This window comes from Coregonus clupeaformis, unplaced genomic scaffold, assembly GCF_020615455.1.
Source record: "Coregonus clupeaformis isolate EN_2021a unplaced genomic scaffold, ASM2061545v1 scaf0001, whole genome shotgun sequence".
NCBI lineage: Eukaryota > Metazoa > Chordata > Actinopteri > Salmoniformes > Salmonidae > Coregonus > Coregonus clupeaformis.
In genome coordinates, this window is record NW_025533456.1 from 2,793,639 (window position 1) to 2,815,792 (window position 22,154).

At 46.1% G+C, this 22,154-nt stretch overlaps 1 protein-coding gene across 1 annotated transcript in view; it reads right to left on the reverse strand.

The window, feature by feature from the left end:
* Nucleotides 1–426: 426 nt before the first annotated feature.
* LOC123482984 (ephrin-B2-like) overlaps nucleotides 427–22,154 on the reverse strand; it is a 91,710-nt gene continuing 69,982 nt past the window's right edge. Inside the window, exons 4-6 of the mRNA XM_045212242.1 lie at nucleotides 17,044–17,136; nucleotides 8,295–8,366; nucleotides 427–3,224 (exon numbers count right to left, since the gene is read on the reverse strand). Of these exons, the coding sequence (XP_045068177.1) occupies nucleotides 2,773–3,224; nucleotides 8,295–8,366; nucleotides 17,044–17,136 (617 nt within the window). The 3' untranslated portion in view covers nucleotides 427–2,772. The remainder of the gene's footprint in view (nucleotides 3,225–8,294; nucleotides 8,367–17,043; nucleotides 17,137–22,154) is intronic.

The following is a 22,154-nucleotide window of genomic DNA, read 5'->3' on the forward strand; positions in this document are numbered from 1 at the left end:
CTTATAGTGAGACTGACAGGAACTGTGTTTCAGGAGAAAAAAAACATACACATGCACGCAAACACACACACACACACACACACACACACACACACACACACACACACACACACACACACACACACACACGGGAGCACAAAACCTCTTTTCATCCTTCCGTCACACACAGAGGTTGACTTAATCATGGGGAGAAAGCCAGGACTGTGTCAAAAATAGGGAGCCACATGAGAGCAGTCAGTGTGTGTGGGTGTGTGTGTGTGTGTGTGTGTGTGTGTGTGTGTGTGTGTGTTGTGTGTGTGTGTGTGTGTGAAGCAGAGAGAGAGATGTAAAGAAAGCCAGACAGAGAGAGTGTGTGTGGTGTCGAATGCAATCAGTATGTATTTGTCCTCAGTATGTGTGTGTGTAAAATCAGCGTATACTTTTGTATGTGTGTGTGTGTGTGTGTGTGTGTGTGTGTGTGTGTATGTGTTTGACAGTGAAAGAGAATGTGAGAGGGATCAGTGTGTCTGCAGAGAGTGTGTGTCTGTCATTATAATCAGCTTAAAGAGTGTGCCTGAAATGTAAAGCTGTTGAGAGGTAAAAGGGCCGTGTGTCTGTCTATCTGTCAGTGTGTGTGCGTGTGTGTGTGTGTGTGTGTGTGTGTGTGGTAGATTAAATCTCTCCTCCTTATTCCACAGTGAGGTTGTCCCCCTGAAATCCATTTCAGCTGCGTGTCCGTTCCTCTCCTACCTCCCCCTAGGGTTCATCACTCCTTCTCAGCACTCCATTAAAGGAAAGACTCCTCTCCTCCGCCACAGTCACTGCTTTGCTCTCTCTATCCTTCCCAGGGATCCTTCTCTCTCATCTCTCAATTCAGCTCCCACCCCCCTCTTCTTCTTCCATCTGTTCTCGCGCTCTTTCTCTTCCTTACTGTGCAATTCCTTCTTCAGTCTTTTCTCTTTCTTTTAACAAAAGTTCTGTATTCAGTCACTCTCTCTTCTCCCTAGACAGCGACTCCGGTTCACCTTCTTTCTTTTCATTTCATTTCATTTGGAACCTTCCCTGTTTATTTTCCCCCTTGCTTTTTCTTGTGTGTTCAAAAACACTTGAAAAAAAACAACGTTTATAGATGGTTTCTACCTCAACAACTTCCACAAACGAGGTCTAAACTTCAAAACTACAGCATATTACAAGAACTATAAAAATATACATAGGGTTGGGAGGCCCAGAGGGAGACATGGAGGGAGGAGGCGACGAGAGAGAGAGGGAGAGACCTCAGTTCGCCAGGAAAAGAAAAACAAAGGGATGAAATTAATTTACAACTCAAAGGGGAAGGAAACAGGGTCAGGTTTCTAAAAAATAAACCAGCGGATAAAAAAGATCTAGCAGTAACAGAAGTGGAGTTTTACAAGTAGAGGAATAAAAGTGAAAAACAATAGAAAACAAGACGTCTAAAAATGATTTACTGGATATTCATATATATATAATCTATAAGTGTTGATAGCGATAAAAAAAATCACACTTTTTTCCTATATTCGCTCACTTTTTTGAGTTTTGGTTTTTAAGACAAGTCTAAAGAACAAACGCACACACGCACATTCTCTCGCACGTAGCGTATACACAGAGAAATACAGGCATACACACACACACACACACACACACTGACACACACAATACAGGCATACACTTACACTAACTGCACACACACCTTTATGTGTGGCAGTGTCATAATTATTATCCTAGTCCCACACACACACACACACACACACACACACACACACACACACACACACACACAAGCACGCACACACATACATACGTTATTAAAATATACAAGAATCTGAATGTCACTAAGACGCAATTGGTCTGACCTCTGGCACCTGAGCCTGTTCATGTGACCCCAGGCCGGCTTTCTGATTGGGCGAGAGAGTCAGAGGCCCCTGGTCCAATGAGAAACCATACACACACAAACAAACTAACTAACATCAGGGACACAGTCTATCTCAGGGGCCAGTCAGGGGCCAGTCTCGATAGGTCTGCTATAGGACAGGAGCACTGGAGATACAGACAGAGTTCTCTGGTTGGTTGGTAGTTGGTTTGTAGGTTTTCTAGGGTCCGAGTCCCATAAGGCCATGTTGTGGCGTCACTAGTGTGTGTTCTCTCCCACTAGCTTGGTGTGTGTTCTCTCACACTTGTCCTCATGGCGTATAGGGCGGGACTCTTCTCTTCAGCTCTGGATGGGGGGTTTCGATTCGCTGTGAGAAAGAAAGGGGAAGGAGTCCAGAGTCTCTTGTCATTGCTGTCCTCTTTAAAGGGGCCGGTGGGGGCCAGTGGTGGGGTTATATAATAAACCTTCCACACTCAGCTTAGTGACACAGTTGAGTGAAGAGTGGTGGGCGTACGGATGGCCTCTTCAGTAAGCTAGACACACACACCTGTGGCTGTGGTTGGGGTTGGATAGGGCTGTATAGTGGCCTAAAGATCTTCGTGGTTTTGGAGTAAGTCAGTGAGGGACTGTTGTAGGTAGGTTGTAGGTGGTACTGTACTGTATAGGACAGGGTATATTGTAGGTAGGTTGTAGGTGGTACTGTACTGTATAGGACAGGGTATATTGTAGGTAGGTTGTAGGTGGTACTGTACTGTATAGGACAGGGTATATTGTAGGTAGGTTGTAGGTGGTACTGTACTGTATAGGACAGGGTATATTGTAGGTAGGTTGTAGGTGGTACTGTACTGTATAGGACAGGGAAGGGTGGTAGTTGGTAGTACTGTAGGTTGTCATGGTGACTGCCTTCATACTTTGTAGTAGATGTTGGCTGGGCTCTGGGGGGGCATCTCCTGGACGATGTAGACGGGGTGGCCGTAGTCCCCGCTCACCTTCTCGTAGTGAGGGCAGTACGCCGAGTCCGAAGTCCGCAGCGGGATGATGATGTCACTGGGCTCCGAGCCGTTGTTATTCCCGCTCCCGTGGCCGCCACCGTGCCCGCCGCCGTGCCTCTTGGGGCTGGTGAGGGAGGACAGCGATAGGGGCGGGTGGTGGGACTCAGAGTGCTTGGCGTGTCGCCGCCGGTAACACACCACGCAGATCACCGCAGTGACCAGGAGGAGGAAGGCGGAGCCTCCTGCGGCGCCGGCGATGACGGCCACGTTGGAGGGGGGTAGGGGTCCATTCTCGCCACCCGTGCCTCCCGAACCACCACCGTCACTGCTAGGAACCCTGGGATGGGTGGCGTTCCCAGCACCACCTGTAAAATGACACAATAAAATGTTTACTTTAAAAGGATACTTCGGGATTTTGGCAATGAGGCCCTTTATCTACTTACCCAGAGTCATGTGAACTCGTGGATACCATTTTTATGTCTATGCGTGCAGTTTGAAGGAAGGGCCTCATTGCCAAAATCCCGAAATATCCCTTTGTATTTCACTAACCTTTTACATTTCTTATGTTCAATGTTGGTGGTAGGGATTAATATTTTCCTGAAAATCGGCCAAGTTTCAATGCTGGAAATAATTCATATTTACCAGAGAAACACCGAAAAAATTGGAAGTGCCCATTTAAAGCATTTAAAATCAAGTCACTATGCCAGGGTTCTCCCTTAATAAGAGGGGAGCTGCGCCACCTTGTCGGCTTGGCTGAGCCACTATGTAAAGATCTCAGAACAAATGAAATTGATATTTAGTAATGATAGAGTAACTTTGATCGCCAATGACATTGTTGTGAATTGCGAACCAGGCCGTTAGTAAATTCAGAGCGTTATCATGTTCCCCAATTAACTCAGCACATTTCAGCAGTAGGCCTAGGCTATCTCAACACAGAAGCGTGCTCAGGACGCACCGACTGCACCCTGAGTAGGCTATAACGTTGTCGAATCATACAAACTTTGTAACGGCAGTCAAACAAAAGTCAGATGACCAAAGTTGCTAAGCTTGCTAGATAACCTCCAACGAATGATAGAACATCTCATATATTTGGCAAAGTCTAGTTAATGATTATACAGATAGCAGATCAGCTCATGAATGAATAACGGGGAGATGAAGAGAGGAAATAGTTTAAATATCAAGGTATCTTAACAGGGACCAACTCTGTTAAAAAAAATATCCATATCTACTATCATACCGTTTGTTGATCACACATTCTCTACCGAAGCTCCCATATGGGCAGCAATACAAGACAGCGCAGAGAAGCGAGGGAAATGTTATAGCGGAGAGACGTGCTTTGATAATGCAACCTATGGATTACAGAATAAAGTTAGGCATTTTCATGCGAGACAGGAGCAGGATTTTGGGTTTCAGTGGGATTGAGACTGTATAGGAAAATTGCCTAGGCTCTAGGACAGGAGAAGATAGAATTGTCCCTCATGCCTTTATGAATTGTTAACAGACCTAATGTCTGTGACAGAGATGCCTATCTAGTGAATTGTGCATAGGCCTATCAAATTTGTGACTGTCTGAAGAGTCACAATGACAGCTCAAAGAGGCACATGTTATTTAATAGGCTATTCTGTAAGGGTTTCCTGTAGGGTTTATTAACTGCATTTGGGTCGCGTGTGCAGTCCGGCAGTGTCAATTATACATGTGCTTTGAATTTATGGCGACTTTATGTGCCGTAAATACGCTAGGATAAAGGCTTCCAGGCGACAACCTGTTTGGATAATGTGCTATAAATTTTTTTGCTAATTTGCTGCTGCGCATGTTGTATATTTTGTGGAATTGCATTAGTGTGACATTGTGGAAAACGTCATTTCCAGGGTCCTGTCATTTAATTCTTTCGGGAAATGTGAAAAGTGGTCCCGGGACAGTCCCGGGATCCCGGTTACCCATGTTAATCCCTAGTTGGGGGTAACGTGTTACAAAACTAATGCGGTTCAGTAATTATATTACTTTTGTGAGTAACGACAAGAAAAAGTCCTACATTCTAATATTATGTTCTATAAACTCTTTATGTACTGTAACTCAGTGTCGGAACCTACGTTTTGGCATGCTGTGCCTTTTCAGGGTGTAACCTCTTATATATACATATTACACGCCAATAAACAGTCTACACCACAGCAAGGTGACTAACAGTCTTCCTTCAGTTATAGTGGCAGAAACACGAAAGGCTAAACCAAGAGGAATGCAGCAAAAATGCAGCCAATGTGACCGTGACCATATGTGGTCTGTCTATTCACATGAATAAGTGGATGGCATTGGATATAAAGAGTGTTTGGAATGTTCCTCTGTGCCTGTGGAGAGGCCTACTGAGAGGCTGGCTCTGGTTAGAAGCTACAGCAACCTACAGTGTGTGGATCAAGGTAACACACTATATCCCTTAAGCCTAACAACGCTGTTTATGTAGCATTAGTGTTATACACATGAAGGAGCCCGAATGGTTGGGTGGTTTACGCTGCGTCCCTAATTGCACCCTATTCACTATTTAGTGCACTACTTTTGACCAGGGCTCATAGGGTGTTGTGCAGAGCTCTGGTCAAAAGTAGTGCACTATATAAGGAATAGGGTGCAATTTGGGAAAAATCGGGGTCTCTATAGCTAGAGACCACACAGTTAGGCTGCCTGTTTGGAACCTGGTCCCAACCGCACGGTCCGACCACATGTACGGTTACAGCCCAGCAGGTGTCTGGTGGGTTTGGGACCCCTGTGAGGAGAGTTCAGGTTGACCGTGCGAATGTCGGTGGTGGCAGCGTTTAGGGTGGTAATGTGAAGCGCGGCAGTGGGATTGGGTTATCATTATTCTTGGCACATTTCCCCCTCATTTTCTCTCTCCTCCCGCTCTTATCTCGTCTTTTCCTCGCTCTGTGGCTCTCTCTCTCTTTCGGTCATTGTGGACATAATAACATCCCCCCCTCGGCTCGCCCTTTCCTCCCCCCTACTGCGAGCTCCCCTACCGCGTATGCAGGACTAACTGACTGACTGGCTGAGAGGCAAAACGCTAATACTAGTCGCCAATTCCGCTCTCCTCCTCTCGCTTTCTTCCCTCCCTCCCTCTCTCGTTCCCTCCATCCCTCCATTACCCAGACATCTCTCTCCATTACCACCTCCTCCTTTCACCAGCTCTTTCTATTATCATCATATTCTCTCATTCTCCCTCCCCTCTCTCCACACTCTCTTTCTCTTTCCTATTCAACAGTACAGTGCGCTTCTCTCCCTTTTTCAGTGTTTATGCTCTCTCTCTTTCAACAGCAAGGCCATCTTCTTCCCTTTCCTCTCTTCCCCTCTCACTCCCCTTTTCTGTCTTCTGTGCTTTCTCCATTACTCTCCCTCTCCATCTCTCATCAGTTCTCTCATTTATACTTCACACTAGAGAAATGGCCTGTGTGGCAGCATCGCAAAATGGCACCCTATTCCCTTTATAGTGCACTACATTTGATTAAAGCCCTATGAGCCCTGGTCGAAAGTAGTGCGCTGTATAGGGAATAGGGTTTAGTTTGGGACACAACATATGTGTCTGGGACAGAACAACCCAGAAAACAAAGAACAGGTCAACAAGCTCCCTGCCATGACACAACGTCCCTCCCTCGACTCCTCTCCTCCGCTATCCTTTAATCTTCCTCTTCTATCATCACTCATCAGCTCCTCTCCTCTCCTCTCCTCTCCTCTCCTCTCCTCTCCTCTCCTCTCCTCTCCCCTAACTCCCTCTCCTCTCCTCCCCTCCCCTCCTCCTCTCCTCTCCTCTCCTCTCCTCCTCCTCCCTCTCCTCTCCTCTCCTCTCCTCTCCTCTCCTCTCCTCTCCTCTCCCCTATCTCCCTCTCCTCTATCTCCCTCTCCTCTCCTCTCCCCTATCTCCCTCTCCTCTCCCCTTCCCTATCTCCCTCTCCTCTCCCCTCCCCTATCTCCCTCTCCCCTCCCCTCCCCTATCTCCCTCTCCCCTCCCCTATCTCCCTCTCCTCTATCTCCCTCTCCCCACCCCTATCTCCCTCTCCCCTATCTCCCTCTCTCCTCTATCTCCCTCTCCTCTCCTATCTCCCTCTCTCCTCTATCTCCCTCTCCTCTCCCCTCCCCCTCCTCTCTCTCCTCTCCTCTCCTCTCCTCTCCTCTCCTCTCCTCTCCTCTCCTCTCCTCTCCTCTCCTCTCCTCTCCTCTCCTCTCCTCTCCTATCTCCCTCTCCTCTATCTCCCTCTCCTCTATCTCCCTCTCCTTTCCTCTCTTCTCCTCTATCTCCCTCTCCTCTCCTCTCCCCTCCCCTCCCCTCCCTTATCTCCCTCTCCTATCTCCCTCTCCTCTCCTATATCTCCCTCTCCTTTCCTCTCTCCTCTCCTCTATCTCCCTCTCCTCTCCTCTCCCCTCCCCTCCCCTATCTCCCTCTCCTATCTCCCTCTCCTCTCCTCTCCTCCCCTCTCCCTCTCCTCTCCTCTCCTCTCCTCTCCTCTCCTCTCCTCTCCTCTCCTCTCCTCTCCTCTCCCCTATCTCCCTCTCCTCTATCTCCCTCTCCTCTCCCCTCCCCTATCGCCCTCTCCTATCTCCCTCTCCTCTATCTCCCTCTCCTCTCCTCTCCCCTGCCCTCCCCTATCTCCCCCTCCTCTATCTCCTCTCCTCTCCTCTACTCCCTCTCCTCTCTCTACTCCCTCTCCTCTCTCCCCTATCTCCCTCTCCCTCTCCCCCTCCCCCCTCCCCCTCTCCCTCTCCTCTCCTCTCCTCTCTCTATCTCCATCTCTCCTCTCCTCTCCTCTCCTCTCCTCTCCTCTCCTCTCCTCTCCTCTCCTCTCCTCTATCTCCCTCTCCTCTCCTCTCCTCTCTCTCTGCTCAGATTTATAATTTTCCTCTCCTCTCCTCTCCCTTCTCTCTGCGGACCAACAGAAACCAGGCCGCCCAAACTAACGACCATAATAACTCTTTCAAATTGCGCCCCCGGTCTCCCCCTCCTCCCCCTCCCTGGGCAGCTATTAGAGCCGTCGTTCCTCGCCTGCGCCACTTAGCTCTGAGGGGAGGAGAGGAGAGGAGGGGATGGACAGAGAGAGGGATGAGAGCGATGGAGGGATGGAATTAGATAGAGATCCCACAGATGTCGCCGGCTCGTATCCCCTATCTGTCGTTTTTTACTGTCCCTCGTTCTCTGTCGCTTCCTTCCTTTCTTTACTCACCTGCTTTTTTGGTCTTTTTGGGTGAAGTTTGTTCTCATGATGGTGTAAGTGTAAGTGGTCCTCTGTAGCTCAATTGGTAGAGCATGGCGCTTGTAACGCCAGGGTAGTGGGTTCGATCCCCGGGACCACCCATACGCAAAAATGTATGCACACATGACTGTAAGTCGCTTTGGATAAAAGCGTCTGCTAAATGGCATATTATTATTATTAAGTGTGTCAACTCCTCCACACCCCTCTTACCTGTATTTCTGGTGTTGGTACGGCCCGCACTTTGGTCTGGTTTGGCAGGTTTCGGGGGCAGTCCATAGGGGTCTGGCGGAAAGAAAACAGGGGTGTACCCCGGTCAAGATAACACAATCTCAAAGCAATATTTTATCAACATGAAAACAACCTCAAAACAGGTACACCAATAACAAGATCTCTGTGGTGCTAATGCAACACTCTGTGGCCCATTAAATGAAACTAAATATTGATCGTCCTCCAACGTAATTTTCTAAAAGAGCTATCCAACGAGATTAAAATAGGATACTTAAAGAGTTTCCATTTGTAAAATGACCACAATGAATATAAAACTGTAATAAAAGCCCATCATCTCCAATTACCACACCATCCCATCTGTCAGACATGTAATGCTAGGCTGCGTCCCTATGGGCCCTGGTCTAAAGTAGTGCACTATAAAGGGAATAGGGTGTCATTTAGGACATATACCTAATATCCTCTAGCCATGGCTATGACAGAGTTCCATGTAGATTTACTGAGACATAATAAATTGCTCTATTATGCTGAGTACACAGACTGTACAATGTACAGACACACGGACACACACACGGACACACCGACACACACACGGACACACAGTCTATGTGCAGAGCTATAATTCTACACTAACTGACATTTACGGAGGTCCATACACAGTGGCAGGTATTATTGGTCGACGGGCCCTCTGATGAAAGACAGCCAATCAGAACTTGGCATGAGGAGAGTTTGGATCAATATGACTGCTGGGGCTGCTGAGGGTGGACTGAGTGTGTGTGTAGGAAAGAAAGAGAGAGCGAGTGTGTGTGTGTGTTTCTCAGAACGTGTACGTTTCTAAAACTGTGCGGATGTATGTGTGTGTGTGTCTGCATGAGCGTGTGCCTGCGTGCAATGACAATCAATGTGTGTGTGAGTGTGTGTCAGAGCAGAGCTGGGCAGTGCTCCATATCTCATCAGGAATCTCTATGAGGTGGCACAGTGTTTGTTTAGATGACGAACAGAGCAGACATGACCTTTCAGACACACAACATATAACACAGAGAGAAGAGGAGGGGGGAGAGAAGGAGAGAGAGAATGAGAGAGAGAAGGAGAGAGAGAGAGGGGGAGAGAGAGGAGAGAGAGAGAAGGAGAGAGGGAGAGAGAGGAGAGAGAGGGAGAGAGAGGAGCGAGAGAGAAGATGAAAGGGAGAGAGAGAAGTAGAGAGGGAGAGAGAGAGGAGAGAGAGAGAAGGAGAGATGGGGTGAGGAGGAGAGAAAGAGGTGGCGAGAGAGAAAGAGAGAGAGCCGGCAAGTAGGATGGAAGACAGAGAGCATGGGAGAGGTATTGAGGGAGAAAGGGTGTGGTGGGGAGAGAGAGGGAGGTATTGATGGAGAGAGGGTGTGGTGGGGGAGAGTGGGAAGTATTGAGGGAGAGAGGGTGTGGTGGGGGAGAGAGGGAGGTATTGATGGAAAGAGGGTGTGGTGGGGGGAGAGGGGGAGGTATTGAGGGAGAGAGGGTGTGGTGGGGGGAGAGAGGGGGTGGAAGGAGCAAGGAAGATGGGTGGGGAGGGAGGGAGGGAGAGCTAGAGCGAAAGAAAGAAAAAGGGAGTGGGAGAAAGGGAGAGCAAGGGGGAGAACAAGAAAGGTGAAAGAGAGTCAATGATGCCGGTTTTCATTGAACCAGCAATGAAAGAAAGAGAGAGAGCGAGAGAAAGAAAATAGATATAGAGGGAGTGCTATGCTTCTCCTCCGGGTGGGCTGTGTGTGGAGAATGATGAAGCGATAGAGACAGCAGCAGCACTTCCCTCTCAGGAGAAGAGCTTCCACAATACGCACAACAACACAAAGAGCAGATAACACTGTTGGGGAAATGTGTGTGAGAGAGGAGGGAGAGGATTCTATTATGAGGGGAGTGTGAATGTGGGGTGGGGTGGGGTAGAGGAATGGGGGATGAAGGGGTGGGGTGTTCAGTGAGAATGCCTATGTGGGTAAAAATAAATGATGTGTGTGTGTATTAGTGCTGAGCGAGTAACCGGAATTTCTGTTATTTTTCTGTTTTTAAACAACTACAGTGGCTTGCGAAAGTATTCACCCCCCTTGGCATTTTTCATATTTTGTTGCCTTACAACCTGGAATAATTTTTTGGGGGTTTGTATCATTTCATTTACACAACATGCCTACCACTTTGAAGATGCAAATTATTTGTTATTGTGAAACTATCAAACTTGAGCGTGCATAACTATTCACCCCCCCCAAAGTCAATACTTTGTAGAGCCACCTTTTGCAGCAATTACAGCTGCAAGTCTCTTGGGGTATGTCTCTATCAGCTTGGCACATATAGCCACTGGGATTTTTGCCCATTCTTCAAGCCAAACCTGCTCCAGCTCCTTCAAGTTGGATGGGTTCCGCTGGTGTACAGCAATCTTTAAGTCATACCACAGATTCTCAATTGGATTGAGGTCTAGGCTTTGACTAGGCCATTCCAAGACATTTAAATGTTTCCTCTTAAACCATTCGAATCAAATCAAATCAAATCAAATTGTATTGGCCACATGCGCCGAATACAACAGGTGCAGACATTATAGTGAAATGCTTACTTACAGCCCTTAACCAACAGTGCATTTATTTTTAATAAAAAAAGTAGAATAAAACAAAAAAGTGTTGAGAAAAAAAGAGCAGAAGTAAAATAAAATAACAGTAGGGAGGCTATATATACAGGGGGTACCGGTGCAGAGTCAATGTGCGGGGGCACCGGCTAGTTGAGGTAGTTGAAGTAATATGTACATGTGGGTACAGTTAAAGTGACTATGCATAAAAAATTAACAGAGTAGCAGCAGCGTAAAATGATGGGGGGGGTGGCAGTGCAAATAGCCCAGGTAGCCATGATTAGCTGTTTAGGAGTCTTATGGCTTGGGGGTAGAAGCTGTTGAGAAGTATTTTGGACCTAGACTTGGCACTCCGGTACCGCTTGCCGTGCGGTAGCAGAGAGAACAGTCTATGACTAGGGTGGCTGGAGTCTTTGACAATTTTGAGGGCCTTCCTCTGACACCGCCTGGTATAGAGGTCCTGGATGGCAGGAAGCTTGGCCCCAGTGATGTACTGGGCCGTACGCACTACCCTCTGTAGTGCCTTACGGTCGGAGGCCAAGCAGTTGCCATACCAGGCGGTGATGCAACCAGTCAGGATGCTCTCGATGGTGCAGCTGTAGAATTTTTTGAGGATCTGAGGACCCATGCCAAATCTTTTCAGTCTCCTGAGGGGGAATAGGCTTTGTCGTGCCCTCTTCACGACTGTCTTGGTGTGTTTGGACCATGATAGTTCGTTGGTGATGTGGACACCAAGGAACTTGAAGCTCTCAACCTGTTCCACTACAGCCCCGTTGATGAGAATGGGGGCGTGCTCAGTCCTCTTTTTTTTCCTGTAGTCCACAATAATTTCCTTTGTCTTGGTCACGTTGAGGGAGTGGTTGTTATCCTGGCACCACATGGCCAGGTCTCTGACCTCCTCCCTATAGGCTGTCTCATCGTTGTCGGTGATCAGGCCTACCACTGTTGTGTCGTCGGCAAACTTAATGATGGTGTTGGAGTCGTGCCTGGCCATGCAGTCATGGGTGAACAGGGAGTACAGGAGGGGACTGAGCACGCACCCCTGAGGGGCCCCCGTGTTGAGGATCAGTGTGGCAGATGTGTTGTTACCTACCCTTACCACCTGGGGGCGGCCCGTCAGGAAGTCCAGGATCCAGTTGCAGAGGGAGGTGTTTAGTCCCAGGATCCTTAGCTTAGTGATGAGCTTTGAGGGCACTATGGTGTTGAATGCTGAGCTGTAGTCAATGAATAGCATTCTCACGTAGGTGTTCCTCTTGTCCAGGTGGGAAAGGGCAGTGTGGAGTGCAATAGAGATTGCATCATCTGTGGATCTGTTGGGGCGGTATGCAAATTGGAGTGGATCTAGGGTTTTTGGGATAATGGTGTTGATGTGAGCCATGACCAGCCTTTCAAAGCACTTCATGGCTACAGACGTCAGTGCTACGGGTCGGTAGTCATTTAGGCAGGTTATCTTAGAGTCCTTGGGCACGGGGACTATGGTGGTCTGTTTGAAACATGTTGGTATTACAGACTCAGTCAGGGACATGTTGAAAATGTCAGTGAAGACACTTGCCAGTTGGTCAGCACATGCTCGGAGTACACGTCCTGGTAATCGTGAGAGCGTGATCACATAGTCATCCGGAACAGCTGGTGCTTTCATGCATGCTTCAGTGTTGCTTGCCTCGAAGCGAGCATAGAAGTGGTTTAGCTCGTCTGGAAGTCTTGTGTCACTGGGCAGCTCGCGGCTGTGCTTCCCTTTGTAGTCTGTAATAGTTTTCAAGCCCTGCCACATCCGACGAGCGTCAGAGCCGGTGTAGTACGATTCAATCTTAGTCCTGTATTGACTCTTTGCCTGTTTGATGGTTCGTCGGAGGGCATAGCGGGATTTCTTATAAGCATCCGGGTTTGAGTACCGCTCCTTGAAAGCGGCAGCTCTACCCTTTAGCTCAGTGCGGATGTTGCCTGTAATCCATGGCTTCTGGTTGGGGTATGTACGTACGGTCACTGTGGGGATGACATCATCGATGCACTTATTGATGAAGCCAGTGACTGATGTGGTGTACTCCTCAATGCTATCTGAAGAATCCCGGAACATGTTCCAGTCTGTGCTAGCAAAACAGTCCTGTAGCTTAGCATCTGCGTCATCTGACCACTTTTTTATTAACCGAGTCACTGGTGCTTCCTGCTTTAGTTTTTGCTTATAAGCAGGAATCAGGAGGATAGAGTTATGGTCAGATTTGCCAAATGGAGGGCGAGGGAGAGCTTTGTATGCGTCTCTGTGTGTGGAGTAAAGGTGGTCTAGAGTTTTTTTTTCTCTGGTTGCACATTTCACATGCTGGTAGAAATTAGGTAGAACTGATTTAAGTTTCCCTGCATTAAAGTCCCCGGCCACTAGGAGCGCTGCCTCTGGATGAGCGTTTTCCTGTTGACTTATGGCCTTATACAGCTCATTCAGTGCAATCTTAATGCCAGCATTGGTTTGTGGTGGTAAATAGACAGCTATGAAAAATATAGATGAAAACTGTCTTGGTAAATAGTGTGGTCTACAGCTTATCATAAGATACTCTACCTCAGGCGAGCAAAACCTCGAGACTTCCTTAGTATTTGATTTTGTGCACCAGCTGTTGTTTACAAATATACACAGACCGCCACCCCTTGTCTTACCGGAGTCAGCCGTTCTATCCTGCCGATGTAGCGTATAGCCCGCTAGTTGTATGCTGTCCATGTCGTCGTTCAGCCACGACTTGGTGAAACATAAGATATTACAGTTTTTAATGTCCCGTTGGTAGGATAACCGTAATAACCTTCTTCTCCGGCGCCATTATCGCGAGTCTTGCTTTAGCAGTATGCTTAGGGTCATTGTCCTGCTGGAAGGTGAACCTCCGTCCCAGTCTCAAATCTCTGAAAGACTCAAGAATTTCCCTGTATTTAGCGGCATCCATCATTCCTTCAATTCTGACCAGTTTCCCAGTCCCTGCCGATGAAAAACATCCCCACTGCATGATGCTGCCACCACCATGCTTCACTGTGGGGATGGTGTTCTCGGGGTGATGAGAGGTGTTGGGTTTGCGCCAGACATAGCGTTTTCCTTGATGGCCAAAAAGCTAAATTTTAGTCTCATCTGACCAGAGTACCTTCTTCCATATGCTTGGGGAGTCTCCCAAATGCCTTTTGGCAAACAACAAACGTGTTTGCTTATTTTTTTCTTTAAGCAATGGCTTTTTTCTGGCCACTCTTCCGTAAAGCCCAGCTCGGTGGAATGTACGGCTTAAAGTGGTCCTATGGACAGATACTCAAAATCTTCGCTGTGGAGCTTTGCAGCTCCTTCCACAGGGGACCAGTATGAAAAATGTATGCACTCACTAATTGTAAGTCGCTCTGAATAAGAGCATCTGCTAAATGACTAAAATGTAAATGTAAAATGTTATCTTTGGTCTCTTTGTTGCCTCTGATTAATGCCCTCCTTGCCTGGTCCGTGAGTTTTGGTGGGCGGCCCTCTCGTGGCAGGTTTGTTGTGGTGCCATATTCTTTCAATTTTTTAATAATGGATTTAATGGTTCTCCGTGGGATGTTCAAAGTTTCTGATCTTTTTTTATAACCCAACCCTGATCTGTACTTCTCCACAACTTTGTCCCTGACCTGTTTGGAGAGCTCCTTGGTCTTCATGGTGCCGCTTGCTTGGTGGTGCCCCTTGCTTAGTGGTGTTGCAGACTCTGGGGCCTTTCAGAACATTTGTATATATACTGAGATCATGTGACAGATCATGTGACACTTATAGATTGCACACAGGTGGACTTTATTTAACTAATTATGTGACTTCTGAAGGTAATTGGTTGCACCAGATCTTATTTAGGGGCTTCATAGCAAAGGGGGTGAATACATATGCACACACCACTTTTACGTTATTAATTTTTTAGAATTTTTTGAAACAAGTTATTTTTTGCATTTCACTTCACCAATTTGGACTATTTTGTGTATGTCCATTACATGAAATCCAAATTCAAATCCATTCAAATTACAGGTTGTAATGCAACAAAATAGGAAAAAACACCAAGGGGGATGAGTACTTTTGCAAGGCACTGTAATTGACGTTGGTTCAGTTATTTGAATTCCATTTTGCGGCCTCCCGGGTGGCGCAGTGGTCTAAGTGAGGTGTCACTACAGACCCGGGTTTGATCCCAGGCTGTGTCACAGCCAGCCGTGACCAGGAGACCGATGAGGCAGTGCACAATTGGCCCAGCGTCGTCCGGGTTAGGGGAGGGTTTGGCCAGCCGCGATTTCCTTGTCCCATCGCGCTCTAGCGTCTCCTTGTGGTGGGCCGGGCGCCTGCAAGCTGACTTTGGTCGCCAGCTGGACATTGTTTCCTCCGACACATTGGTGCGGTTGGCTTCCGGGTTAAGTGAGCAGTGCGGCTTGGTAGGGTCGTGTTTCGGAGGACGCATGGCTCTCGACCTTGGCCTCTCCCAAGTCCGTAGGGGAGTTGCAGCGATGGGACAAGACTGTAACTACCAATTGGATATTACGAAAAAGGGATACAGAAAAAACATTTAAAAAACCAACATATATTTTGTTAGTTTTTTTCTGTGAGCTCAATACGCACATTGCACAGATCCAGCCTGAACTGTGCGATGTAGTATGGAGTTGTAGTTTCCAACAGGCCAATATTCTACATAGTTTAGCGCATAAAATGTGGTAATGAACTACAATGACCACAATCCATTCCACATCCTACTTGTCCGGTCAGTTTTTTTTTTACGTCTGCTACAGGAGAGTAAAAAATGCGAGATTGTGAGGGGATATAGAGAGCAGCTGTTGCTTCGCGAGGTAACTCTACCTGAAAATTCATTATCTAAGTGATTGATAGTTGGTATTCAGCAGTCATAAAGGTATGCCTTATATACTTTGAAGAACTACAAAATAGTGATTTTGTCAGACAGCATAGGCAGCAGCTCTATACAGATGAGATGATGACTTGGAATGAAATAAAAGTCATCAATAAAACAAATGTAATATACACAACAACTTAAATATTTTATTAAAGTAAATGTGAATAAATAATGGTTAATAAGTGATAAGCAGTAATGGACAGTCACTACCATCTTGGGACTTTCATTAATAGTTTAATTATGTGTTGTTACAGCATTCAACCCAAATAATCAAAACCGATATCGAAAACCATGATTCTTTTTTAATAATTGAACCGACACTGAACTGACCTCAAAAAGCACTAATCGCTCAGCACTAGTGTGTGTGTGTGTACATTTCTACTGACTGCTGTATTTATTTGTGTGTTTCCAATCATGTATGAAAATATGTGTATGTCAGAGAAAGTGTGACTTTCATCTAAAACATTGTCCCCTCTCCGTCACCCAAGGGCACCAGTAGCAGCAGAGCCATTAGCAGGGCCTGTGGTGTTTATACCCAGAAAGAGCAGCCTACTCCCTACCGTGTGAGCAGCCAGGTCACCCATGAAACAAGTCAGTATTCAACGTCCATCCATGTCTGAGGATGTCGGGAGATGACGTGGAAACCGGGCACTAGGAGCAACAGTGAGCGCTGTTACCTTCAGGTAGGTTTAAGCATCTGCCTCTGATTCCGATGGTTGCACGTTTAGTTTTTGAGATTTTTGTTTTAAGCCAATCACAAACCTTAACCCTTACCTTAACCATTCAGAGTTAATGCCGTAAGCATCTGCCTCTGATTCCGAAGGTTGCAAGTTCGAATCCAGCGATACAGTCATTTTTTTGATTTTTGTTTTAAGCCTATCCTAAACCTTAATCCTTACCGTAACAATTTGGAGTTAATGCCTAACATTAACCCTAACCTTAAAAATGTGGAGTTAATGCCTAAACTTAAACGGAGTTAACCTTAAACACTTAGAAATTTGACGCTTGCAACAACTTCGAAATTTGACGTTTGAGAAACATGGATGAACGTCTAATTCTGACGTGAGACTGTGAGAGCTAGTTGGTATGAGCGGGCATAGAGAGCCAGTACCAGAGAGAATAGTGGTGTTTAGTGTGTTAGTAAGTGAAGTCAACAGGCCTCATTAGAGCTGTGTGATCCTGGCTGCTCCTCTCTTCCAGCTCTCTAATCAACACTAATACACTCAGAGGAGAATATAGTAGTCGGTGTGTGTTTTTCACTGTGTGTGTGAGATTCAGTACTCACTCTGTCCCACTTTAAGGACCACCTTCATGCCCTGCGTGGCACACACTCCTCCCCTCATACTCTCTAGACCCTGGCGCGTTCCATCTGACGTGGCTGGATGGGGAACAACATAGAACAAATTAGGAGGAGTGTCACACATACACACACACACATATACACAAATTAGAACATATAAGGGATGTGTGACACACATACAATAACCCCCCCCCACCCCCCACCCCACTCTTCCTTTCACAATGCCTCCCATTCATACAGCCAAACCATTCTACCCAACCAAAGGATAAGTGACATTTGCAGACGTAGTGATTAAACTCACACAGAAGCTGTGAAATGTCACAGTCCTACATGATGGAAGGCTTTTAATAGGTGCTAAGGTCTCGGCCCAGCGGATCTCATTTAACGGCCTACTGACTGAGCTCTGTGGACTCAATCACTAATTCACACTAATTAACTTCAATAAACTACCCTGATATAGAAATATGCTATTTAGACTGGACTAACACACTGGAGGATAGAGAGATGGGCTTGTAGCTCCAGACTAGATGATGATGATGATGTTGATGATGATGAGTATTATTATTATTATGAGGAGACGATAATCATCTCATTAGAAAATTGATTATTCATGATATAAAATGGAGAAATTCACATCTGTGATAAGTAATGGAACAGTATATAGTATGGTCATTTAGCTGATGCTTTTATCCAAAGCAATTTACTTGTGTTTAGTACAGATTTTTGGTATTTGGCACGAGGCTTTCGAACCCACAACCCTGGTGTTGCAATCACCATGCTCTTATCCAAGTTAGCCAGCAGAACCACCAAACCGGCTCTGCTCATTAGAGAACTGTCCAGGCCGGGAGAGGAGTGGGTAAGAGGGGTGAGAAGTTGGGGGAGTATAGGTGGGGAGGAATAGAGAGGATCGATATTGTCACACCTCTGTACAGACTAATGTAATCCATAGGCTGAGTCTAAACTCATTTACTGAGAGAAGAGAGGGGTGAGGCGTGAGGAGAAAGGATGAGAGCAAATTCGGAGAAATGCAGAAAACAGACATACAGTGGGGGAAAAAAGTATTTAGTCAGCCACCAATTGTGCAAGTTCTCCCACTTAAAAAGATGAGAGAGGCCTGTAATTTTCATCATAGGTACACGTCAACTATGACAGACAAAATGAGGAAAAAAAATCCAGAAAATCACATTGTAGGATTTGTAATGAATTTATTTGCAAATTATGGTGGAAAATAAGTATTTGGTCAATAATAAAAGTTTCTCAATTCTTTGTTATATACCCTTTGTTGGCAATGACACAGGTCAAACGTTTTCTGTAAGTCTTCACAAGGTTTTCACACACTGTTGCTGGTTATTTTGGCCCATTCCTCCATGCAGATCTCCTCTAGAGCAGTGATGTTTTGGGGCTGTCGCTGGGCAACACAGACTTTCAACTCCCTCCAAAGATTTTCTATGGGGTTGAGATCTGGAGACTGGCTAGGCCACTCCAGGACCTTGAAATGCTTCTTACGAGTCCCTGGCGGCGTAGTGTGTTACTGATGGTAGGCTTTGTTACTTTGGTCCCAGCTCTCTGCAGGTCATTCACTAGGTCCCCCCGTGTGGTTCTGGGATTTTTGCTCACCGTTCTTGTGATCATTTTGACCCCACGAGGTGAGATCTTGTGTGGAGCCCCAGATCGAGGGAGATTATCAGTGGTCTTGTATGTCTTCCATTTCCTAATAATTGCTCCCACAGTTGATTTCTTCAAACCAAGCTGCTTACCTATTGCAGATTCAGTCTTCCCAGCCTGGTGCAGGTCTACAATTTTGTTTCTGGTGTCCTTTGACAGCTCTTTGGTCTTGGCCATAGTGGAGTTTGGAGTGTGACTGTTTGAGGTTGTGGACAGGTGTTTTTATACTGATAACAAGTTCAAACAGGTGCCATTAATACAGGTAACGAGTGGAGGACAGAGGAGCCTCTTAAAGAAGAAGTTACAGGTCTGTGAGAGCCAGAAATCTTGCTTGTTTGTAGGTGACCAAATACTTATTTTCCACCATAATTTGCAAATACATTCATTACAAATCCTACAATGTGATTTTCTGGAGAGAAAAATTCTCAATTTGTCTGTCATAGTTGACGTGTACCTATGATGAAAATTACAGGCCTCTCTCATCTTTTTAAGTGGGAGAACTTGCACAATTGGTGGCTGACTAAATACTTTTTTCCCCCACTGTAAGCATACTCCTCTCTCTTTCTACCTCTCGCCTCCCTCTCTTTCGGTTCACGCCTCAAGGGCAGACCTTTGCTTTTCTCTCTCTTTGGCTTGAGGCTACAGATGAACGTGTTGGATGGTGAGGAGAGATGGGAGCGAGGGAGAGAGAGAGAGAGAGGTGTGAAAGAAGAGAGCCTTACTCATCCCACCTCCCGATCTCTCCGTCTCTCCTGCCAGCCTGTGAGTGTTGGGAAGCGTAAAAGGAGGAGAGACAGGAGCGAGAACAGCAAAGGGCAAGGACATCAAGATGGAGGGATGGGAATTAGAAAGGAGAGACCGGCTGAACGGGAGGAGAGGAGAAAGAGAAAATGGAGTGGGGAGAAAGGGACACCGATGGAGGTAAAAAAAAAGAAAAGGACCGAAAGGCTGGAAAAGGACAGAGTGAAAGAGAAGAAGAGAAATCATAGTTTTGGGAGTTGAATGGAGAAGACACCGAGATCATAGGAGCAAGGGGAAACTGAGGGAGGGAGGAGAGGGACACTGATCGTTTATGACAAGCTGTTGCTGACATGACTGAGGCACTAGACTATGAGAAGGGATAGAGAGAGCATGAGAAAGAGAGAGCGAGGGGGGTTTAGAGAGAGCAAGACATAGAGTGAGAGAGAAAGAGAGAGGGAGGAGAAAGAGACGACTTTAAGCTGCTGTCACTTATTGTAATGGTTGAAAAGAACGCGAAGAAAAGGGAGCGATGTAAGAGGGGGATAACGAAGGAAGCAGTAGCTATTTAGTCTTCACCACATCACTTTGGAACAGAGAAAAAGGAGAGAGAAATAGCAGGAGAAGAAAAGACGGAACGTGACGATGGGGTTTGGGGGTGGAGGAGGAGAGGACACAGTAACTTGGGATGAGCTGAGAGAGGAGAGAGAACAGCGGAAGGGAGGGAGGGAGGGAGGGAGGGAGGGAGGGAGGGAGGGAAGGATGAGTAATTGAGACAATGATCAGCAGTGATGGGGAGTTGTAGAGCACTCGAGGACGCCACCCTCTTCCTCCGGCGAAAAATAGAAGGGAGCGAAAGACGACCAAGTTGAAAAACGGAATGAATGAAATAATACCACAGTCAACCTCAATCAGCCGGCACAGTCTGCGCCAGAGTAGAGCTTTAGACAAGTGTGTATCGTGAGTGGGTGTATGAGTATGTGTGTGTGTGTGTGCAGCCTGTCTGCCTGAGTGTGTCTGCTTCTGTATGTGTGTCCAAGTCTTTCTCCGACTAGACCAGACCCATTACAGATAAAGTATAACAGGTATAGGATGCGTCCCAAATGGCACCCTATTCCCTCTATCATGCACTACTTTTGATGCAGCCATTAAGTCTGAATTACAGTCTGAATACAGTCTGAATACAGTCTGAATAAATTCTGAATAATCTAATAGTCTAATACAGTTTGATACAGTCTGAATACAATCTGAATACAGTCTGAATACAGTCTGAATACAGTCTTCATATGGAGCTGGAACCCAGTTGAAGGAGAAGCATCAACAGTGCAGTAGTATATAACAATTCACAACAATACACACAAATCTAAAAGTAAAAGAATGGAATTAAGAAATATATAAATACTAGGAGGAGCAATGTTGGTTTGGCATTGACGAAAATACAGTAGAATACAGTATCTACATATTGCATGTTGTCAGATGAAAGTAAATGAGGATGAGAAGGAAGAGGCGCGGAGCGAAAGAGCAGATTAAAGGACAAAAAATAAGAAACAAACAAACAAAGTGAGGGAACAAAGACAAGGGATCTGAGCCAAAACGAGCGTGCTGCCTACATGTAGATGGTTGTGTATCTCTCCCACGCTCTCCGCTGGTGTTTGTGATGGCGTATGTGTGACGCGCCGTTGCTGTCTAGAGTAATGAACGTAATATGACACACACACACACACACAAACATGGAACACACATTAAGTAAGGAGTGATGGTGTGTGTGTAAGTATATGTGTGTGTGTGTGTGTGTGTGTGTGTGTGTGAGACGTGCTTCCATCTGTACAAATAAACATGAAACCATTGGCATCTCTTAGTTTCAGTTGTTTGGTCTCTTGACCACATTTCCAGAGTATGTTATAACAAAGCTTGTCTCACACAAATGCTGAGGAAGGCACGCTAGCTGTGTGTGTGCACGTGCATGTGCATGTGTGTGTTCAGACATATTGTCCTAAGAATAATTCAATCAACAAAACTACATTACTATACTGTAAGTGATTGTTGGACCTTTTTTCTTGGATAGGAACAAAGATTTAATAACCTCTGTCTGACACATTAAGCTGTGTAGTCAAACAGTACTGCATGTTTCACCCTGAAAAAGCATTATTGTGATCCATAACCTAAGCCAAGATCTAACTGTGTCACTCTTTCTTTGCATACATTCCGCCAACCTCGAAATACAGAAATACACATGGAAGATTATTTCCAACATGGCATGAGGTTTTCCTAAGCTGTTTCGATGGAGAAGATGGAGAAAATTCATTTTTCCATTGTAGCAACACTGGGAGATTGTTTACAGGGTTACAGTACCACAGTGTGTGCGTGTGTGTGTGTGTGTGTGTGTGTGTGTGTGTGTGTGTGTGTGTGTGTGTGTGTGTGTGTGTGTGTTTGTGTGTCGAAAAGGATAGTCCCGACAAGGATAGTCCCGACAAGGATAGTAAAACAAGGAAAATTCTCCCACGTCGCCATGAGGACAAAGGTTATTATAAGTTTAGGGGTTAGATTTAGAGTTAGGGTTACAATTAGGGTTAGGGTTAGAATTAGGGTTAAGGTTAGGGTTATGGTAAGGGTAAAGGTTAGGGTTAGGGGTTATGGAAAATATCATTTTGAATAGAAATTATTTTTAGGTCCCCACGAGGATAGAAAAACAA